This window comes from Danio rerio, chromosome 1 (genome assembly GCF_052040795.2).
Source record: "Danio rerio strain M-AB ecotype USA chromosome 1, GRCz13ab, whole genome shotgun sequence".
Lineage (NCBI taxonomy): Eukaryota > Metazoa > Chordata > Actinopteri > Cypriniformes > Danionidae > Danio > Danio rerio.
The window spans coordinates 43,517,452-43,533,420 of record NC_141021.1 but is presented as its reverse complement, the minus strand read 5'-3'; the positions used below and the strand labels follow the sequence as shown (position 1 = coordinate 43,533,420).

Below are 15,969 nucleotides of genomic sequence, written 5' to 3'. Positions count from 1 at the left end.
ATGCTGTAAGTGGTTGCTAGGGTGTGGCTAGAAAGTAGAAAGGTCATCAGTGATTGGCAGATTGGTAGTCTGAGTAAATGAGCCCAATCGCAAGTCTGTATGACAATCTGGTGCAAAGTTATAAGGTCACAAAGTTTGGTCCAATTTTAAGTTGATGGGACTTTTCCGAACTTTCCAGGTCAGTTTTTTGAAAACCGTAAGTCGGATCAGTTGGAGAAGATATAGCAACTTAATTTAGTATAGTTTGGAGTTAGGAGGAGTGAACTGTCTAGGAGGAGATGCGTTCTTAAAAAAGTCTGAAAAGAAAACAGAAGAAGAAGAATTTTAAGTATAGCATAACGGTATGTTGACTTTCTCAAGCCAAAAGAATAAAGCTGATTTGTGTGTATGAGTGACAAAGTTAATACTTATGGACAAAATAAATAGAGTCCAACTGAAATGAAATCACCTTTCAGTAAACCAAATGCAATGTTTGAACAAGTTTATCAATAATGTATACAAATAGACCCTTTTTTGCTCACTATATATTCATAAAATATTTCCACATACAAAATGCAAATAGACCAGAAAAAGGAACATATGTTGTGTTTTGAGCATTAAACAGAGCTTCACAGAGTTGGCCTATACCTGTGTAGCAGCAGAGTCGCTCAATTTATCAGCAGAATGCATGCTCCTTTATTAATGTAGTGAGCCAGGAATGTCTAAAACATGACTATGCTTATTAATCAAGGCACAAACACACAATGCTGATCGTGCTTCAATAATATGATGGAGAAAATCAGCCTATCTCCATTCAGTAGTGTGTATGTCTGTTTTGAATGAGGTGCATGAAAGTGACTGAAGTGCTCACTTTTGTAAAACTCTGTAATCTATCTTCTGTAATGTATATGGCACAGTGTTTATGGCAAATCATTTTCAGATTTGCCATATCATATGAGGTTGTATACAGTTGAAGTCAAAATGATTAGCCCTCCTGTTTATTTTTGTTTTCTTCTTTTTTAAATATTTGCCAAATGATGTTTAACAGAGCAGGGAATTTTCGCAGTATTTCCAATAATATTTTTTCTTCTAGAGAAAGTCTTATTTGATTTATTTTGACAAGAATAAAAGCAGTTTTTAATTTTTCAAATGACATTTTAAGGTCAATATTAAGCCTAATATTAAGCTTTCGATAGTCTATAGAACAAACCTTCGTTATACAATGACTTGCCCAATTACCCTTGCCTAGTTAACCTATAAGCAAGTTAAGCCTTTAAATGTCATTTTAAGCTGAATATAGTATCTTGAATAACATCTGGTCAAATGTTATTCACTGTCATCATGGCAAAGATAAAATAAATCAGCTATTAGAAATGAGTTATTAAAACTATTATGTAATATTATTATGCGGGCTAATAATTTAGGAAGGCTAATAATTTTGACTTCAACTGTATATTCCTAAATACATTTTCTTAGACTAGAGTTTATCTATCAACATTCATGCAGAAAAATTGTGCTCAATAAATGAACAACCTTAACATCTGCACCTCTCGCCTTGTGTTTATCAATTCTTAGTGAAAAATGAAAGACGGCAGAGAGACAGGACCAGTGTTTCCAAATATTCCCACAGGAGGGCACCCTCCGCCCCACCTCCTCCACCTCCACATCCACCTCCCGCTCCTCCATCAGCTCCACCCAGGGTCAGAGGAGCAGGCAAGCGCTCTCCTCTTCATGTGCGAGGGGCTCTTGACGTTGATGGGATCCATTGTGGTGACCTTGGTGGTGATAATAGAGAATCCGAGGGCTTGGAGAGGGTGGTTGGTGATCTGAAAACCAGCAAAGGAAGAATGAGAACAGGAGTTTATCAGACCTCAGACCAAGCTGAACTGCTGCCTACGAAAAAGCGCATTGATCCAGTGGCAAAAAAATCAATCAAGCCTTCAGTTAAAACGTCAAGCAAGAAGAGCAACCACAGCAAAAGCAATGCCACTTTTGTCTGACGTGACAATAAGCTGAACTTGGGGATCATTAACAATCTATTGGTGACAATCTACTCTTTTCCCAGTACAGTAGAAAATGGTGGGCTCTCTACAAAATGGTCTTGTTTGCACCTGGTATTAAGAGATTAAGCTTTTGGTTCATTCACAAGTGGACAATGGTGCGGGTGTAAATGGGGTCTGAAACCATTTTGACTTGTCAATTTTGACCACTTTAGCCCTGTTTATAACTAGTATTGAAATGCATTTTCATCAAAATTCAATAGCAAGTGAATGACTAAATCCTAGTGTAAACAGAACCAAAGCCATTTTGTGCTAATCCATTTTTGTCCATTTTGGCTTTTGATTAAAATACATCTTTTTATCACAAGTTGATGACTTCACATACAAGTGTAAACAGAACATAAACAACGTTGAGCTTGTGCATTTTTAAACCACTTTAGCCCTGCTTATACCAGCATTAAAATGCTGCCGTCAGATACTATTGGAGAAATCACAAATAGATGACTGAATGCAAGTGTAAACAGGACCGAAACCATTCTGAGCTAGATTATTTTTGATCGCTTCAACCCTGTATATGCCCAGTATTAAATGCATTTTAACAAATTTCATCACAAGTGGATTATTCTGATTGCAAGTGTAAACAGGACCAAAAGCGGTTTGAGTTTGTCCATTTTTTAAACCACTTTAGCCCTGTTTAAACCAGAATTAAAATGCAAATTCATCAATTTGATCTCAAGTGGGTGAACAAAAGTGTAAACAGAATCTAAACCATTTTGAGATTGTCCACCTTTAACCACTGTTCAGATCTAGTATTAAGATACATTTTCATCAATCTGATCTCAAGTAGAATATGGTGAATACAAGCAAAAAACAGGACCAAAACCATTTTGACCTTGTTCATTTTTGACCACTTTAACCCTGTTTATATCCAGTATTAAATGCATTTTGAGCAATTTAACACAAGTGGATTACTCTGAATGCAAGTGTAAACAGAACCTAAACCATTTTGAAATAGTCCACATTCAACCACTTTGGTACTGTTCATATCTAGTATTAGGGTGCAAATTTGTCAATCTGATGTCAAGTTGAATATGGTGAATACAAGTATAAACACGTCACTTTAACCCTGTTTATACCCAGGTTCAAATGTATTTCAATAAATTTGATCACTAGTGGATTACCCTGAATGCAAGTTTAAACAGAACCTAAACCATTATGAGCTTGTCCATTTTTTTAAAAAACACGTTTGCCCTTTTTAAACCAGTATTAAAATGCATTTTCAGCAATTAGATCAAAAGAGGATGACTCTGGATGCAAGTGTAAACAGAACAGAACCTCTTTGAGATTGTCCACATTCAACCACTTTGGCACTGTTCAGATCTAGTAATAAGGTACATATTTGTCAAAACATTTCAAGGAAATATGCTAAATACAAGTGTAAACAAGTGCGAAACCATTTTGAGCTTGTTCATTTTTGATCACTTTAACCCTGTTTATACCCTGTATTAAATGCATTTTAATAAATTTGATCACAGCGGATGACTTTGAGTGCAAGTGTAAATAGAGCCTAAATAATTTTCAGCTTGTCCATTTTTAAAACCACTTTATCAGTAATAAGATGCATTTTAATCAATTTGATCACAAGAGAATGACTCTGAATGCAAGTGTAAACAGAACCAAAACAATTTTGAGATTTTCCACGTTCAAATACATTGGCACTGTTCAGATTCAGTATTGGTTCATATTCGTCAATCTGCTCTTAAGTGGAATATGCTGAATACAAGTGTAAATAGGACCGAAACCATTCTGAGCTAGACCATTTTTGACCACTTTAACCCTGTTCATACCCAGTATTAAATGCTGTTTAATGTATTTCATCACAAGTGGATTATTCTGAATGCAGGTGTAAACAGAACCTAAACCATTTTGAGATTGTCCATTTAACTATATTGGCATTGTTCAGATCTCATATTAAGGTACATATTCGTCAATCTGCTCTCAAGTGGAATATGCTGAATACAAGTGTAAATGGTACCGAAATCATTCTGAGCTGGATTATTTTGACCACTTTAACCATGTTTATACCAGTATTAAAATGAATTTTAATCCATTTCAACACAAGTGGATTATTCTGACTGCAAGTGTCAAAAAACAGTTTGAAGCAGATTTAGGAAATTCCTGTGTGGTTGAATGCATTTAAACTGACACAAAGACCAAACACTTTCTGCCTATATCGACTATACCAGGACATGTTGTTAACACACTAGTTATATGAGTTATGAAATTTAAACTTTGCCATTTAAAAATGTAAGTTTAGTATGAAGGTGAAAAATGTAGATAACACAACGTTCTCTTATCAGTCCTGATTCTAACTCAACCTCCAACATATGGCGTAGTTTTACAGCTATCAAAACAAAAAGGAAAGCTACTGCTCACTGTGTCATCCTCTGCTGTCTCCTTTTGTATTTTTATGTAAATTGCACAACGGTATTAAATTAAAAGATGAACAATGGCTCATACACGCACTTGTCTATGAAAACAAAACAGTGATTCATTATTTAATTTTTAAAAGTAATGTCTAAGGCACTGCCAGCACAGAAACTGCAGTGTACACCACCTTAACATAAGCTTACTTTAAATGAACACTGTAAAAAGTCTTGCTGCTTTAATTTTTTTAGTTGAATCAAATGAACAGTTCAAGTCATCTCAACTTACAACAATCAAACTTACAGTATTAAGTAAAACTTTGTAAAACTCAAAAATGTTAGCTGAAACCTGATTAACGAGTTAAAATAAGTTAAAGGTGAATCATCACATGATAAAAATCATCTTTTGTAAGCTGTTTGGACAGAACTGTGTGTAGGTATCGTGTGTTCACGGTCATATTGTGGAGATAAACCCAACAAGTCTCTTTTTTAAACCTCCTGATGTTAAAATAATACCCAAATCCCAGTGATATTGAGGTGCACCGCAACTTGATGTTGGAGTGCGGTTTTCCTCACCCACAGGCGTGATTGAAAGGCACCATGTTTCTATAATAACATGTATACACGTCCACAGAACATTTTTTTTGCAAATAAACTGGAATTAAAATATCTATATAAATAAAACTTTATATAATATATATGATTTTTATAAGCTTAAAACTTTTTACAATAGAGCAAGTTTGATTAAAGGCAGTAAAAATCGCCATGTAATTTTTTACCATTATAATCACCACCGCCGCATGGTGTCAGTAAAAGCACATATGTGTGTGTGTGTGTGTGTGTGTGTGTACTGCAAACGACATTTGTGTTCAGTTGATGTATTTATATAGCGCATTTATTGTGTATGGCCATACACCCAAAGTGCTTCACAATCATAAGGGGGGGGTCTCTCCACACCACTACCAGTGTGCAGCATCCACTTGGATGATGCGACGGCAGCCACAGGACAACGGCGCCAGTGTGCTCTTCACACACCAGCTATTAGTGGAGTGGAGAGACAGTGATAGAGCCAATTTGGTGGAAGAGGATGATTGGGAGGCCATGATCGTAAGGGCCGATAGAGGGACTTTGGCCATGACACCGGGGTTACACCCCTGCTCTTTTACGAGAAGTGCCATGGGATTTTTAATGACCACAGAGAGTCAGGACCTCGGTTTAACGTCTCATCCGAAAGACGGCGCTCAATGACAGTGTAGTGTCCCCTTCACTTTTACTGGGGCATTAGGACTCAGGCAGACCACAGGTTGAGCACCCCCTTCTGGCCTCTCTAACACCACTTCCAACAGCAACCCAGTGTTCCCTAGTGGTCTCCCATCCAGGTACTGCCCAGCCTCAGGCCTGCTTAGCTTCAGTGATTAACCGGTCTTGGGCTGCAGGGTGATATGGCTGTGTAGGACTCATCATTTCAGAAAGGCTTAAATAAACTCCACCAAAAATACATCAAATAAACTTACTTGGTATTTTTGACTAATGCTCTGTTGTGGCGAGTGAGGCAGGGCCGAGAGCTGAGTGTGTGCGAAGCAGATGGCGTAAGTGAGATAATCAGGGACACCTGGATGCGTCACCTGCCTTGAGTGTCATGGAGGAGGCCTGGAAGCTAAAAGGAGAAGAGACCCCAGTGTTGGAAGAGGAAGGACCAGCCCGGACATATTGTTTTACTCTTGCTTTCAGTTTGACTGCAGTCTCTGTGATGAGCTGCCTTCCTATTGTTTTATTTTTTCATTAAAACTTATTTAAAAGTTTGTCGGTTCTCCGCCTCCTTCTTCACAATGGTCGGAACTTCATTACAGTGGGAACGAAATCCAGGAGAAGGAGTGACACGTTGTCCAGTTTTCTTCGCCACTGAGAGGGAGGGCGAGTGTTCAGGGGTTAACCCGAGTGGGGGACAAACCCATTCGTCTGCCCAGAGTGCGAGGGTGGCCTGGGGAGGAGCAAGGGACACTAGGCTCACCACCAGAAGGGAATTAGCTGAAAGGAGCTATCCCAGAGAGCTCATGTAGTCACTGCTGTCCGCCATGATGCCGAACTGTCCATCCACCGAAGGGGAGCGGAGCAGGAGACCAGAAATGCGGCCAGCCAGGAGAACCAGAAAATGGACAGGTGGATAGATTCCTCCACAGGGCTCCCAGCAAATCGTCAAATCTCTCAGCTGGTTGAGGACCGAGTGGCAGTGTGTCTGGAAAACTGAACCCCAAATTTTTTTCTTTCTCCCCTCTCTCTGTCGCTCTTCAGTCTGTCCTCCGCTATGTGGCTCCTTTCTCTTGGCCCTATTATTCTCAGGTTTCGCGGGTCCTGAAACACGGAGTTTAGGTGCTGACACGGGGGCCCTTGGCCTGCGTGGGGTGATGGGGGTATGTGGCAAGTGAGGCAGGGCAGAGAGCCGTGTGTTTGTTTGAGGCACACAAACGAGGGACACCTAGACGCATCAACTGCCTCGAGTCTCACGTTTAGTATTTTTTTATTAAAACTTATTTAAAAGTTTGTCGGTTCTCTGCCTCCTTCTTCCCTGTCTTTCAAACTTTATTACAGCTGTATTTCAGCTTCATCCAAGTCTGTCTCTATCACTGTGCTGTTTACCTGACATATTGCATGATGAGACACAGACACACACGTGGGAACGGTGGTAAGAAGAAGAAGCTCGTTTGCATTTGAGGCCACAGGCTACCAAAACAGCTACAATGTATTCAGACACCAAAATGGGCAACTTCTGGAGGCTAATAATAAATTATCTGATGGGCATGATATGGATATTGATGGTATTGATATGGATAATTTTAGCTTTACTTATGGACACATTAATATCAGTCCACTGTAATAGCACTCAAAAATCAGGTGTCATATTTTAATTGTCCTAATGTCTTTTGCTGCATATTTCCTGCTTGGTGGACTATTAGTGTAGTCTTCTTTACTGCTGTCTTGCTGGATGAGGTTACTCTGTCTTGTGTCTTTAAAGATCACACACAGAATTTTAATGGCTACTGTTCAGCGTTGGAAACGTTTCATTGACCTGAGGACACTGGTTTCTGCCAAGACGTATTTTAGGGATAATTGTGAAGAGGAAGTAAAGTCTGAAAGGGAAAGACACGCGAGAGGAAAAGATCAATAAAAAATGCCGCAGGTATTCTAAGGACATGCAGTGTTTTCATTTGTAAAACCACAAGCTAATGCATCGATGATTCCTGTACTGTCTTTAATAAAATTAGCTGTATTTTTGATTCCTTGTTCATTGACTTAGATTTAAAGTTTGTCAGCCTCATTAGGATGAGAGTGTACTGAGGAATTTAACATTCATTTTGAAAACAGTTATAAATCTAAAAACAGGGTGCTGAGTGGCAACTTCAGACTGGCATCGGTTTTCCTTTGTTTGTGGCCACTGTGTCCTTGAACAAAACCTAATGAAACCCAAGTTGCCCCAGGGGTGCTAAACACTGCACTTCTGTCATTGGCCCCTTTCACTTTCTGGCTTATTAAGAATCAGAAAACCCTTTTAGAATCCCTTTTTTATCTCTGTGCGGTTTTATGCAACAGATCACTAAACAACATGGTAATTGGCAACACTATCATTTTAACACAATCTCACAGCAACTGACCCAGCCGACACTCGAAAAAGCAACCTTCTTAATGTGAGGCGATCATGCTTAGCACTGCGTCACTGTGACGCCTTTAATTATATTAGTAAAAATTGTTTTAATTTGTTAGTTGTTTATTAATCTGTTATATAAGAGGAATGTAGCAAAGATTGCTTGTTAGTTTTTATAGACAGACCTTGGAATAATGCTGGGTAGTTTTAAACCCAGTTTGGGTAAAATATGGATACTTTTTCTCAAATTTAGGTTGAAACAACCCATCATTTTAGTGTTTATTTGCTCCAACAAGGAGGTAATTACTGTAAAGTGATTAAGTAAGTTTTAGTTTGTCTAAGAGTCTTTTACAATGAGCAATATGCAAATTTCATATGTTTAATATGTGCACACTGTATGCCTGATTTTTGTAATTGTGTGTTGTTTTAGTTTTTGTGCAAAGGCCTGTTTGAATTTTGTTATTAGTACAGTATGCATGTATATTGTACACACACTGCCTGGTTTTAGGTCACATAAAATTTTAGTCTTTTAGTTTTGGTGCAAGGGTATGTGTACAATGTCAAGTGTACAAGTAAGTGCACATTGTACAATATGTGCTGATTTGTGTAATCGCTTGTAAAGCTATCATTTTTTTGTTTTTGTGCAAAGGTCTGGTCACAATCCACATGATGTGGCTTTATTTATTAGACCAATATGTCTACATTGTTGAGTAACAGCCTCATTTTTATTAATTAAGTGTAACATTTTATTTTCAGATTTTGTGAAGAGGTCTGTGTACACTGCATTTGATGTGAATTTCTCTATTAGAAGTATGCACATATTGTACATGCACCGCCTCATTTTGGTAATCATCATGCAATGAGCTTACAGCTTACAAATGTGCTTCCAATTGTTTTTGCACATCTTAGTGTCAATAAGAGTTCAACAAACTGTCGGAATCGAAATAGCAAATGGAAAAAATATATCACTGAAGAAGGCAGCAAAATATTGTTCAGATAAGTGCATATGTGAAAGGGATTAAAATGTATCCATAATTCTGTTCGCATTTTATGAGAGAAAACTAAATATGCTTTGGGCTTTGAACTTGACAATCCCTTGCTCCATAAGTATAAATCACCACTTTGCTAAGTGAAGTTTATTTATAAACAAATTTCGAGAGGATCACGTGCTTATGATTGTTCACAGCTGTTCCAACTTTAGCTAATGACTGATTATCCTATCAGACGATCCTTAACTCACTATAAATAACCAGACTTTTCTCATCTCAATATCTTCGTCTTGAAGAAATCCCCCACCCAACCCTACTTTCCCTCCATTCAAATGGGCGTCACGGTGGCCAGCGATCAGCGATGTTGCCTCACAGCAAGAATGCCCCTGGTTTAATTCCTTTCCAAACCAGACGGCATTTCTGTGCGGAGTTTGGTCGTTCTCCCCGTGGTCGCGTGGGTTTTCCCCGGGTCCTCCGGTTTCCTCCCACAGTTCAAAAACAAGCACTCTAAACAATTAATCCAAATACTTTAGCTAAACTCTGAGTACACCTTTCAGCATCCATATCTGACACTTAGCTACAACAAGCAAGAGGGGGAGTCATCGAGATCTACCTGAGCTCAAACTCCCCTCTCGCCTTGCAGCGGGAGGGAGCCCAGGGCTCAAGGATCTTATAAGCTCAGGGCTCTCTCCGGGACAGCACGCCAAACTAGCTTTATTATCAATCATCAGCTAAGTGTGAACTCTTGAAATAAATCAATGTTGCTGAATAATTGGTCCCTAATTTGTGACCAGAAGAGTGGAACCTCATTGAAAGGAGTTACCACAAAATGTATTTAACTGTACAACACAATAGCTCTTTTGGCCAGCTTTCAGCTGTCTCAGATGCTTTACACTCCACAAGCAACAAGACTCTTTTTTAACTACTAGTCTTCTCAGCTCTTTACCCAGACTACAGTCATTTCACATCTACCTCCCCTCCCTCTACCAGCATCTGCTATTTGTCCCCTGGAGTGCATTCAAAATGCTTCAGCTTGACTTGTCTTTAACCTCTGGAATTCTCTCATGTTACGCCTCTGCTGCTTGCCAATACGAAGTCATTTCTGACTTTTACACTCCTGCCAATGGCCTGACGCCCACTACCTCCAATCCTTCATCCAAACTTCACCCCAGCCCAGCCATTACTGTCAGGCGCTTCTGCTCGCCTAGCTTCCTCATCTCTCCGTATGAAAGGTTACTGCTTGTCTGGGTCCAGACATTTCTCCATTTGTTGATCTCTCCATCGGTGGAACAAGTTCAAAAAGCTGTAAAACTGCAGATTTTTCAACACAAAGCCACAAAGGAACACATCTTTTAGAGATATCTACTCTCACATCCTCATTCACCTCACATATAAATAACTAATATTTATTAAAAAACAGTCAGTGACCCACGGAAATGCTTCTATTTAGCAATTTTCTAGTTTGAGACATTTTTTCAGTCAAGATCAAATGTGCAATGCCTGATGGCCCGTGAAATCCAGCAAAATGTGAATCCTCTAAATAGTATGTTGAGCTTCAACAGGAACATCTGACATTTATTATAAATAAACCCTGATATGGTTGTTGTGACAAATTTGCTTATTTGATTAGGAGCCTAAAATACTGCAGCTTTTAGCTGCCTTTTCAGTAATTGCCATTTACATGATGCATGCACTTTGTAATCACTTTAAAAATAAAGCATCTGTTTAAGAACGAACATAACATGAATGTAATTTAATGAATATTGTGTTTTGCCATTAGGTTATTTCAAGTAAATGCATTTTAAATTACAGAGACATAAGAAAAAACTCTATACGGTTATGCCATTTACAGGGATATTTTATTGCTGTAGATGAAAATGCTCTCTGTGGGAGGCTGAATAGAACGAGACATCAGGGATATGAACGGATTCCTCCAGGGGGGAAATCTGATGTTGCACCTTTAGGCAAGACTCTTAATTGAGATTCAAAAAGCTATGTGGTGCTGCTGTCCCATCTCATTTCTGTATTCCTCATTTCCTCCCCCACTGTTGGCCTATGATATATTTCTAGGTGCTATTTTCCTGGTAGAAGGGTTCTTATACCCTTCTTATATTTATTTCATTAAATTAAATAGTATTACTTATGTTTAAGCTTCATGGTTAGTTCACATAATGGTATGCTTGTTTACGTGTATATTAAAGTAAAGAAACAAAACATTATTTACAACTTTTATTTCAAATGTATCCATGAAGTCCTTAGCACATGCAAGCAATGTAAGGTATGTAATCAGATTATTTTGTCAGCAACTAAAGGAACACTTTAGTTTTTATTTCCTTTTTTTTTAAATAAGTATCACCAGTTACTTTATTGTCCCATTTATTGACTGACAGCTCTTCTGTCCCCATTCTATTGAGAGAATGTGTGTGGTGTGATGGTATGTTAATGGTTGCTGTAGACAAAAGGTGAACAAGCATTTAACCATATCACTTGCAAAAAAAAAAAAAAAAAAAAAAAAAACTGATACAGTAGCCCTAAAATAATTTAAAAAAGAATATTAAAACAATGTATTTTTTTTTTCAAGTTAAGCTTCTTTCAGATTCTTTGTAATCAAGAATAGCAGCACATTTATTACAGTTTGCAGGGATTAAGCTGAAGGAAAGTGAATGAGTGATAATTTACTTTTTTTTGAGCTGCTGCTAGGCCTGCATGATTAAATACAATTTTATACGGCGGCACGGTGACTCAGTGATTGGCACTGTCACCTCACAGCAAGAAGGTTGCCTGTTCGAGTCCTGGCTAACAGTGTCTATGTGTGCGTCCGTGCGTGCGTGTGTTTGTGTGTGTGTGTGTGTGTGTGTGTGTGTGTGTGTGTGTGTGTGAATATACAAAACATACAAAACATATGCCGGAAAAGTTGGTGGTTCATTCCGCTGTGGCCATCCCTGATAAATAAGGGACTAAGCCAAAGGAAAACTGATGAATAAATGAATGATTATGATTTTATATATAATTAATTTAATTGAATTTAAAATACTGTAGTTCTTTTCTTAATTTGTCATGACAATTTTATTGAAAAAAAAGGCAAAAATGTTTAAGAGGTTTTAAATAAACAGCAGTGTGTAGCGTACTTTGTGATTATGCCTGGCCTTTTTAGTTAGTGTAATTAGTAAATCACATTTTAAATTGATAATTTTTATCAGATAATTTGCCATTAGATTTTTTCTCCAAATCGTGCAGCCCTAGCTGCTCAAATGTACAGTAAATTAAAAAAGCACTTTTTGTGGTTGCCAAAACCAGAACTTTTTTACATTAAAAAGGAAAGCTCAGTGCATTCCCAGCAGGCACACAATATCATAAGACCTTATATTAGGTTAGTGTAGGTCATGACGTCTGGTGAACGAAATTCAACGTCTAGCCAGCATCTAAGGACAAAATTATTTTGATGTAACAAGTTACGTCAAAATAAATTACGTTGATATTTGGTTGATTTTAGGTTGTGTTGGAAAGATTCGAGCCTCAGCTGGGTCATTTGGTATTTCTGTGTGGTTTGCATGTTTTCCCCGCGTTCGTGTGGGTTTCCTCCAGATGCTCCGGTTTCCCCCACAGTTCAAAGACATGTGGTACAGGTGAATTGGGTGGGCTAAATTGTCCGTAGTGTAGAGTGTGAATGAGTGTGTATGGATGTTTCCCAGAGATGGGTTGCAGCTGGAAGGGCATCCACTGCGTAAAACATATGCTGGATGAGTTGGCGGTTCATTCCGCTGTGGTGACCCCAGATTAATAAAGGGACTAAGCCAAAAAGAAAATGAAGGAATAAATGGAAAGTGACCAAAATCCAATGTTTGATAGACATCAACGTCCACACAACCTCAGGTGTAACATGATTAGACGTGGATATTTAGTTGATTTTAGATTGGACATTGGCGTCGGTTCAGACAACAACCCGATTTTCATTTCCAAATAAAAACCAATGTCCCCATGAGGTTGGGATACAACAGCAATATGATGTCATGTTGACTTCCTGTGCCTGCAGGGTTATTTTCCATTAATAACTAAGTAATGCAATTCCTTTTTTTTTAGAGTAACACAAAATTATAATATTGTAATTGTATTGTAATAATTTGTTTGCCTTTAATGTTCAAAATAAGCTAATTATGGCCTATAAATATTTTTTTCTCTGTACATTTTTGTGATGTACCATCCCCTCAAACCAGATCTGACTGTCTGAGACTTGCCAGAATGGCCAGGTCATGTGTTGTAAATTAATTAGGAGCATATAACTTGTCACCTTGAATGGACAACTGTAAAAACCGTTCTGGTGTGTGTTCAGAGAGGGTGGCCCTGTGCATGTGTGAGTATTGTGGGGGAGAGAGAGTTTGCGTGTGTGTTACAGCAGAGCAGACAGTGAATTCTGGAGGTTATTTTGAAAGTGACCCCCTCACTCACTCACTGCCGCGGACCGCACACAGCTGTCGGGAAACATGACACAAGATGACGGATACGGTTGTCGTAGAGGGACAAGTCAAACTCCGAGAAGGCAAAAAGGTGGTTAAATGCAACGCAAACTACTTTTACTGCATCATTCATTGGTGTGCCAAAAGTTAAGTGGTTATTTGTTTCCATGTCCGAACTCTGCCTTTGTTTTGTTTCCTTACGTTAACAGTGGAAAAACAGATGGGTGATTCTTCGGAAACCTTCGCCGGTAGCAGGTAAATCCTATAAATTCTGCTTGGGAAAAGTTTCTACGCTGTTCTTTTAAGTGTTGGGGTGAATAAAGTGTTTCAAAATAGCCGTTTTGTTTGATAAACGTACTTACCATGTTTGAAGTCCTGTCATGTAGCGCTGTCACGTTTTTTTTTTTACCTCATGATGGCATGTAGGATATTGGCATGTTCGTCATGTGGAATATTGGAATGACACTGTTAATACACGTGTCAAGATGTCGCAATTCACTTGGACTCGAGCTGTTTTAGCACCAGAATTGAAATGTAGCTAGGCTTTAAATGTTAAGTGTTGAAGAAAATGAAGCTAGTTGTCTTTAGCTAGTTGTTACATGAGCTGTATATGATTTTTTTTGTCTTGGTCTGAAACTACAATATAAGAAATGCTTAAATCTAGAAAGTTTTTTTTTTTTTTTTGGTTCTGTCCCACAAACTAAACTTAAACAAGCCAATACCATCATATTTTTGACTCAGTGTTGCCCCACCCTTTAGAACTACAAATAATATATCCAAAAGGCCATTAATAATAACTTAAACATGTAGTTAAAACAATGATTACCATGATTTTGCTATAGGCCTACTTAACACAGTTTAACCATTAAATGCAGTAAAACTGTGTTAATTGAAATGGCATTTATATTTTAGTTTTATGTCTGTGTTTTAAATGTTATTAAATGCATTAATGTATTAAATGTTGCCGATATTCAGTGTATTTTTATTTTTTAATAGTGTTAAATTGAGCTTCATTTCATTACCCATGGTATTTGCAGCTAAACTGTGGTTATAGAAATGATAACCAGTGTGCCAAAACATAGTCCTTGGACATTTCCATTATTAAAACAATGGATAATGTTTATAAAGACATTTATATTTTATGTTTGCTCATGTTTTACATTTTTTTTGATGCCAATATTCTATGACCGGATTTATTTTTTAATTCGTTTCTAAGGGCACCTATTTTACCCCTTTTACAAGATTTAAGATAAGTCATTTGTGTCTTCATAATGTGTCTGTAAATTTTCAGCTCAAAACACCCATCAGATAATTTATTATATCTTTCAGAAGTTTTGAATTTTCTGCTCTTAACACAATGTGGCTGTTTTTGTGGCCTGTACCTTTAATGCTAGTTCTCCCCGCCCACATTTCCCACGTGCCTGTCAGAGTGTGCCTTTATGTCCGTCTCAGCTGTGTCAGATAAACAACACAGTGACAGACATGGAGCAGATCTCGCGCAATTTTTGTGAGAAATACTACTGTAAGAACTTTCCCAATGATTACTTGATGCATTTGTTGTGGAGTTAATTCAAGCCTTTCTGCAACGAGTCAAACACAATGCCGTTACAAAGTTCACGCACATACACACAGCATGCGCATTTAACTTTGCACTGTTTTTGCATGGCAAATGTGACAGGATACATGTTAATATCCACTGCTGTATGGGTATCTGTTATCAGGGCCGGAGCAAGCTGAACTGCCGCTCTAGGCAGAGGACGATCACGCCGCCCTCAACCCCAATGTGATTACGAAAGTGACCGGTTATGAAAATGAAGTGAGGTATTGCGGACCTCTATTCTGCCGCCCTATGCGCGGATATAACTGAGGATGCGCGTGTGCTGAGGGAGGGAGGGAGGTGTCGCGGACACTGCGCTCTGTATTCTGCCGCACTATACGCGGATATAACCGAGGACGCGCGGGTGTCGCGGACCTCTATTCTGCCGCCCTATGCGCGGATATAACTGAGGACACGCGAGTGCTGATGAAGGTGTCGCTGACGCCGCCCTCTCTATTCTTGCGTCTTTGCGCGAATACATCTGAGGACGTGGGTGGTGAGGGAGGTGCCGCGGACATAACTGAGGACGCGGGTGGTAAGGGAGGTGTCGCGGATGCCGCCCTCTCTATACTGCTGCCCTAGGCGGCCGCCTAGGTCGCCTCTATGGACGCGCTGGCCCTGTCTGTTATCTGTTATATTAATGGACAAAATAAACCTGATTTAACATCCACAGACCGGGATTGAAGTGTCTTTTTTATAATTGTACTGACATGCGGCTGTGGTGATAAAGACAGTAAATTCGCTGTAATTCATTACAAACATACACTGTTTTAAAAATATTTTAAACTTGTAAAACTCATTCTTGATCACATCTGATGATAATTGATGATCACAGAGCGCTGAAGAGATTTTTTAATCCCAGTTGCTTTGTCCTGTCTTGTTGA

General features: G+C 38.6%; 2 protein-coding genes and 1 long non-coding RNA gene across 12 annotated transcripts in view; 2 read left to right on the top strand and 1 right to left on the bottom strand.

Annotated features, from left to right (window-relative positions):
- The window catches only part of rgs12b (regulator of G protein signaling 12b), an 86,620-nt gene extending 83,463 nt beyond the window's left edge, over window positions 1-3,157 (top strand). For 7 of the 8 annotated variants that reach the window (XR_015475569.1, XM_087235281.1, XM_087235280.1 and 4 more), the window contains one exon: window positions 1,555-3,157. Coding sequence is in view for 7 of the 8 variants with exons in the window: in XM_087235281.1 (XP_087091407.1) it covers window positions 1,555-1,979 (425 nt within the window). In the remaining variant the exon portion in view is untranslated. 8 annotated transcript variants of the gene reach the window in all.
- LOC147846956 (uncharacterized) lies at window positions 466-13,975 on the bottom strand. Its single transcript, XR_015476811.1, has 3 exons — window positions 13,851-13,975; window positions 1,458-1,805; window positions 466-1,408 (listed from the first exon to the last, which is right to left on the bottom strand). It is a non-coding gene; the product is annotated as an uncharacterized LOC147846956 (long non-coding RNA).
- The window catches only part of dok7b (docking protein 7b), a 53,160-nt gene continuing 50,688 nt past the window's right edge, over window positions 13,498-15,969 (top strand). For all 3 annotated transcript variants that reach the window (XM_087237431.1, XM_087237430.1, XM_087237432.1), the window contains exons 1-2: window positions 13,498-13,579; window positions 13,698-13,743. In XM_087237431.1, the coding sequence (XP_087093557.1) occupies window positions 13,526-13,579; window positions 13,698-13,743 (100 nt within the window). In that variant the 5' untranslated portion in view covers window positions 13,498-13,525. The remainder of the gene's footprint in view (window positions 13,580-13,697; window positions 13,744-15,969) is intronic.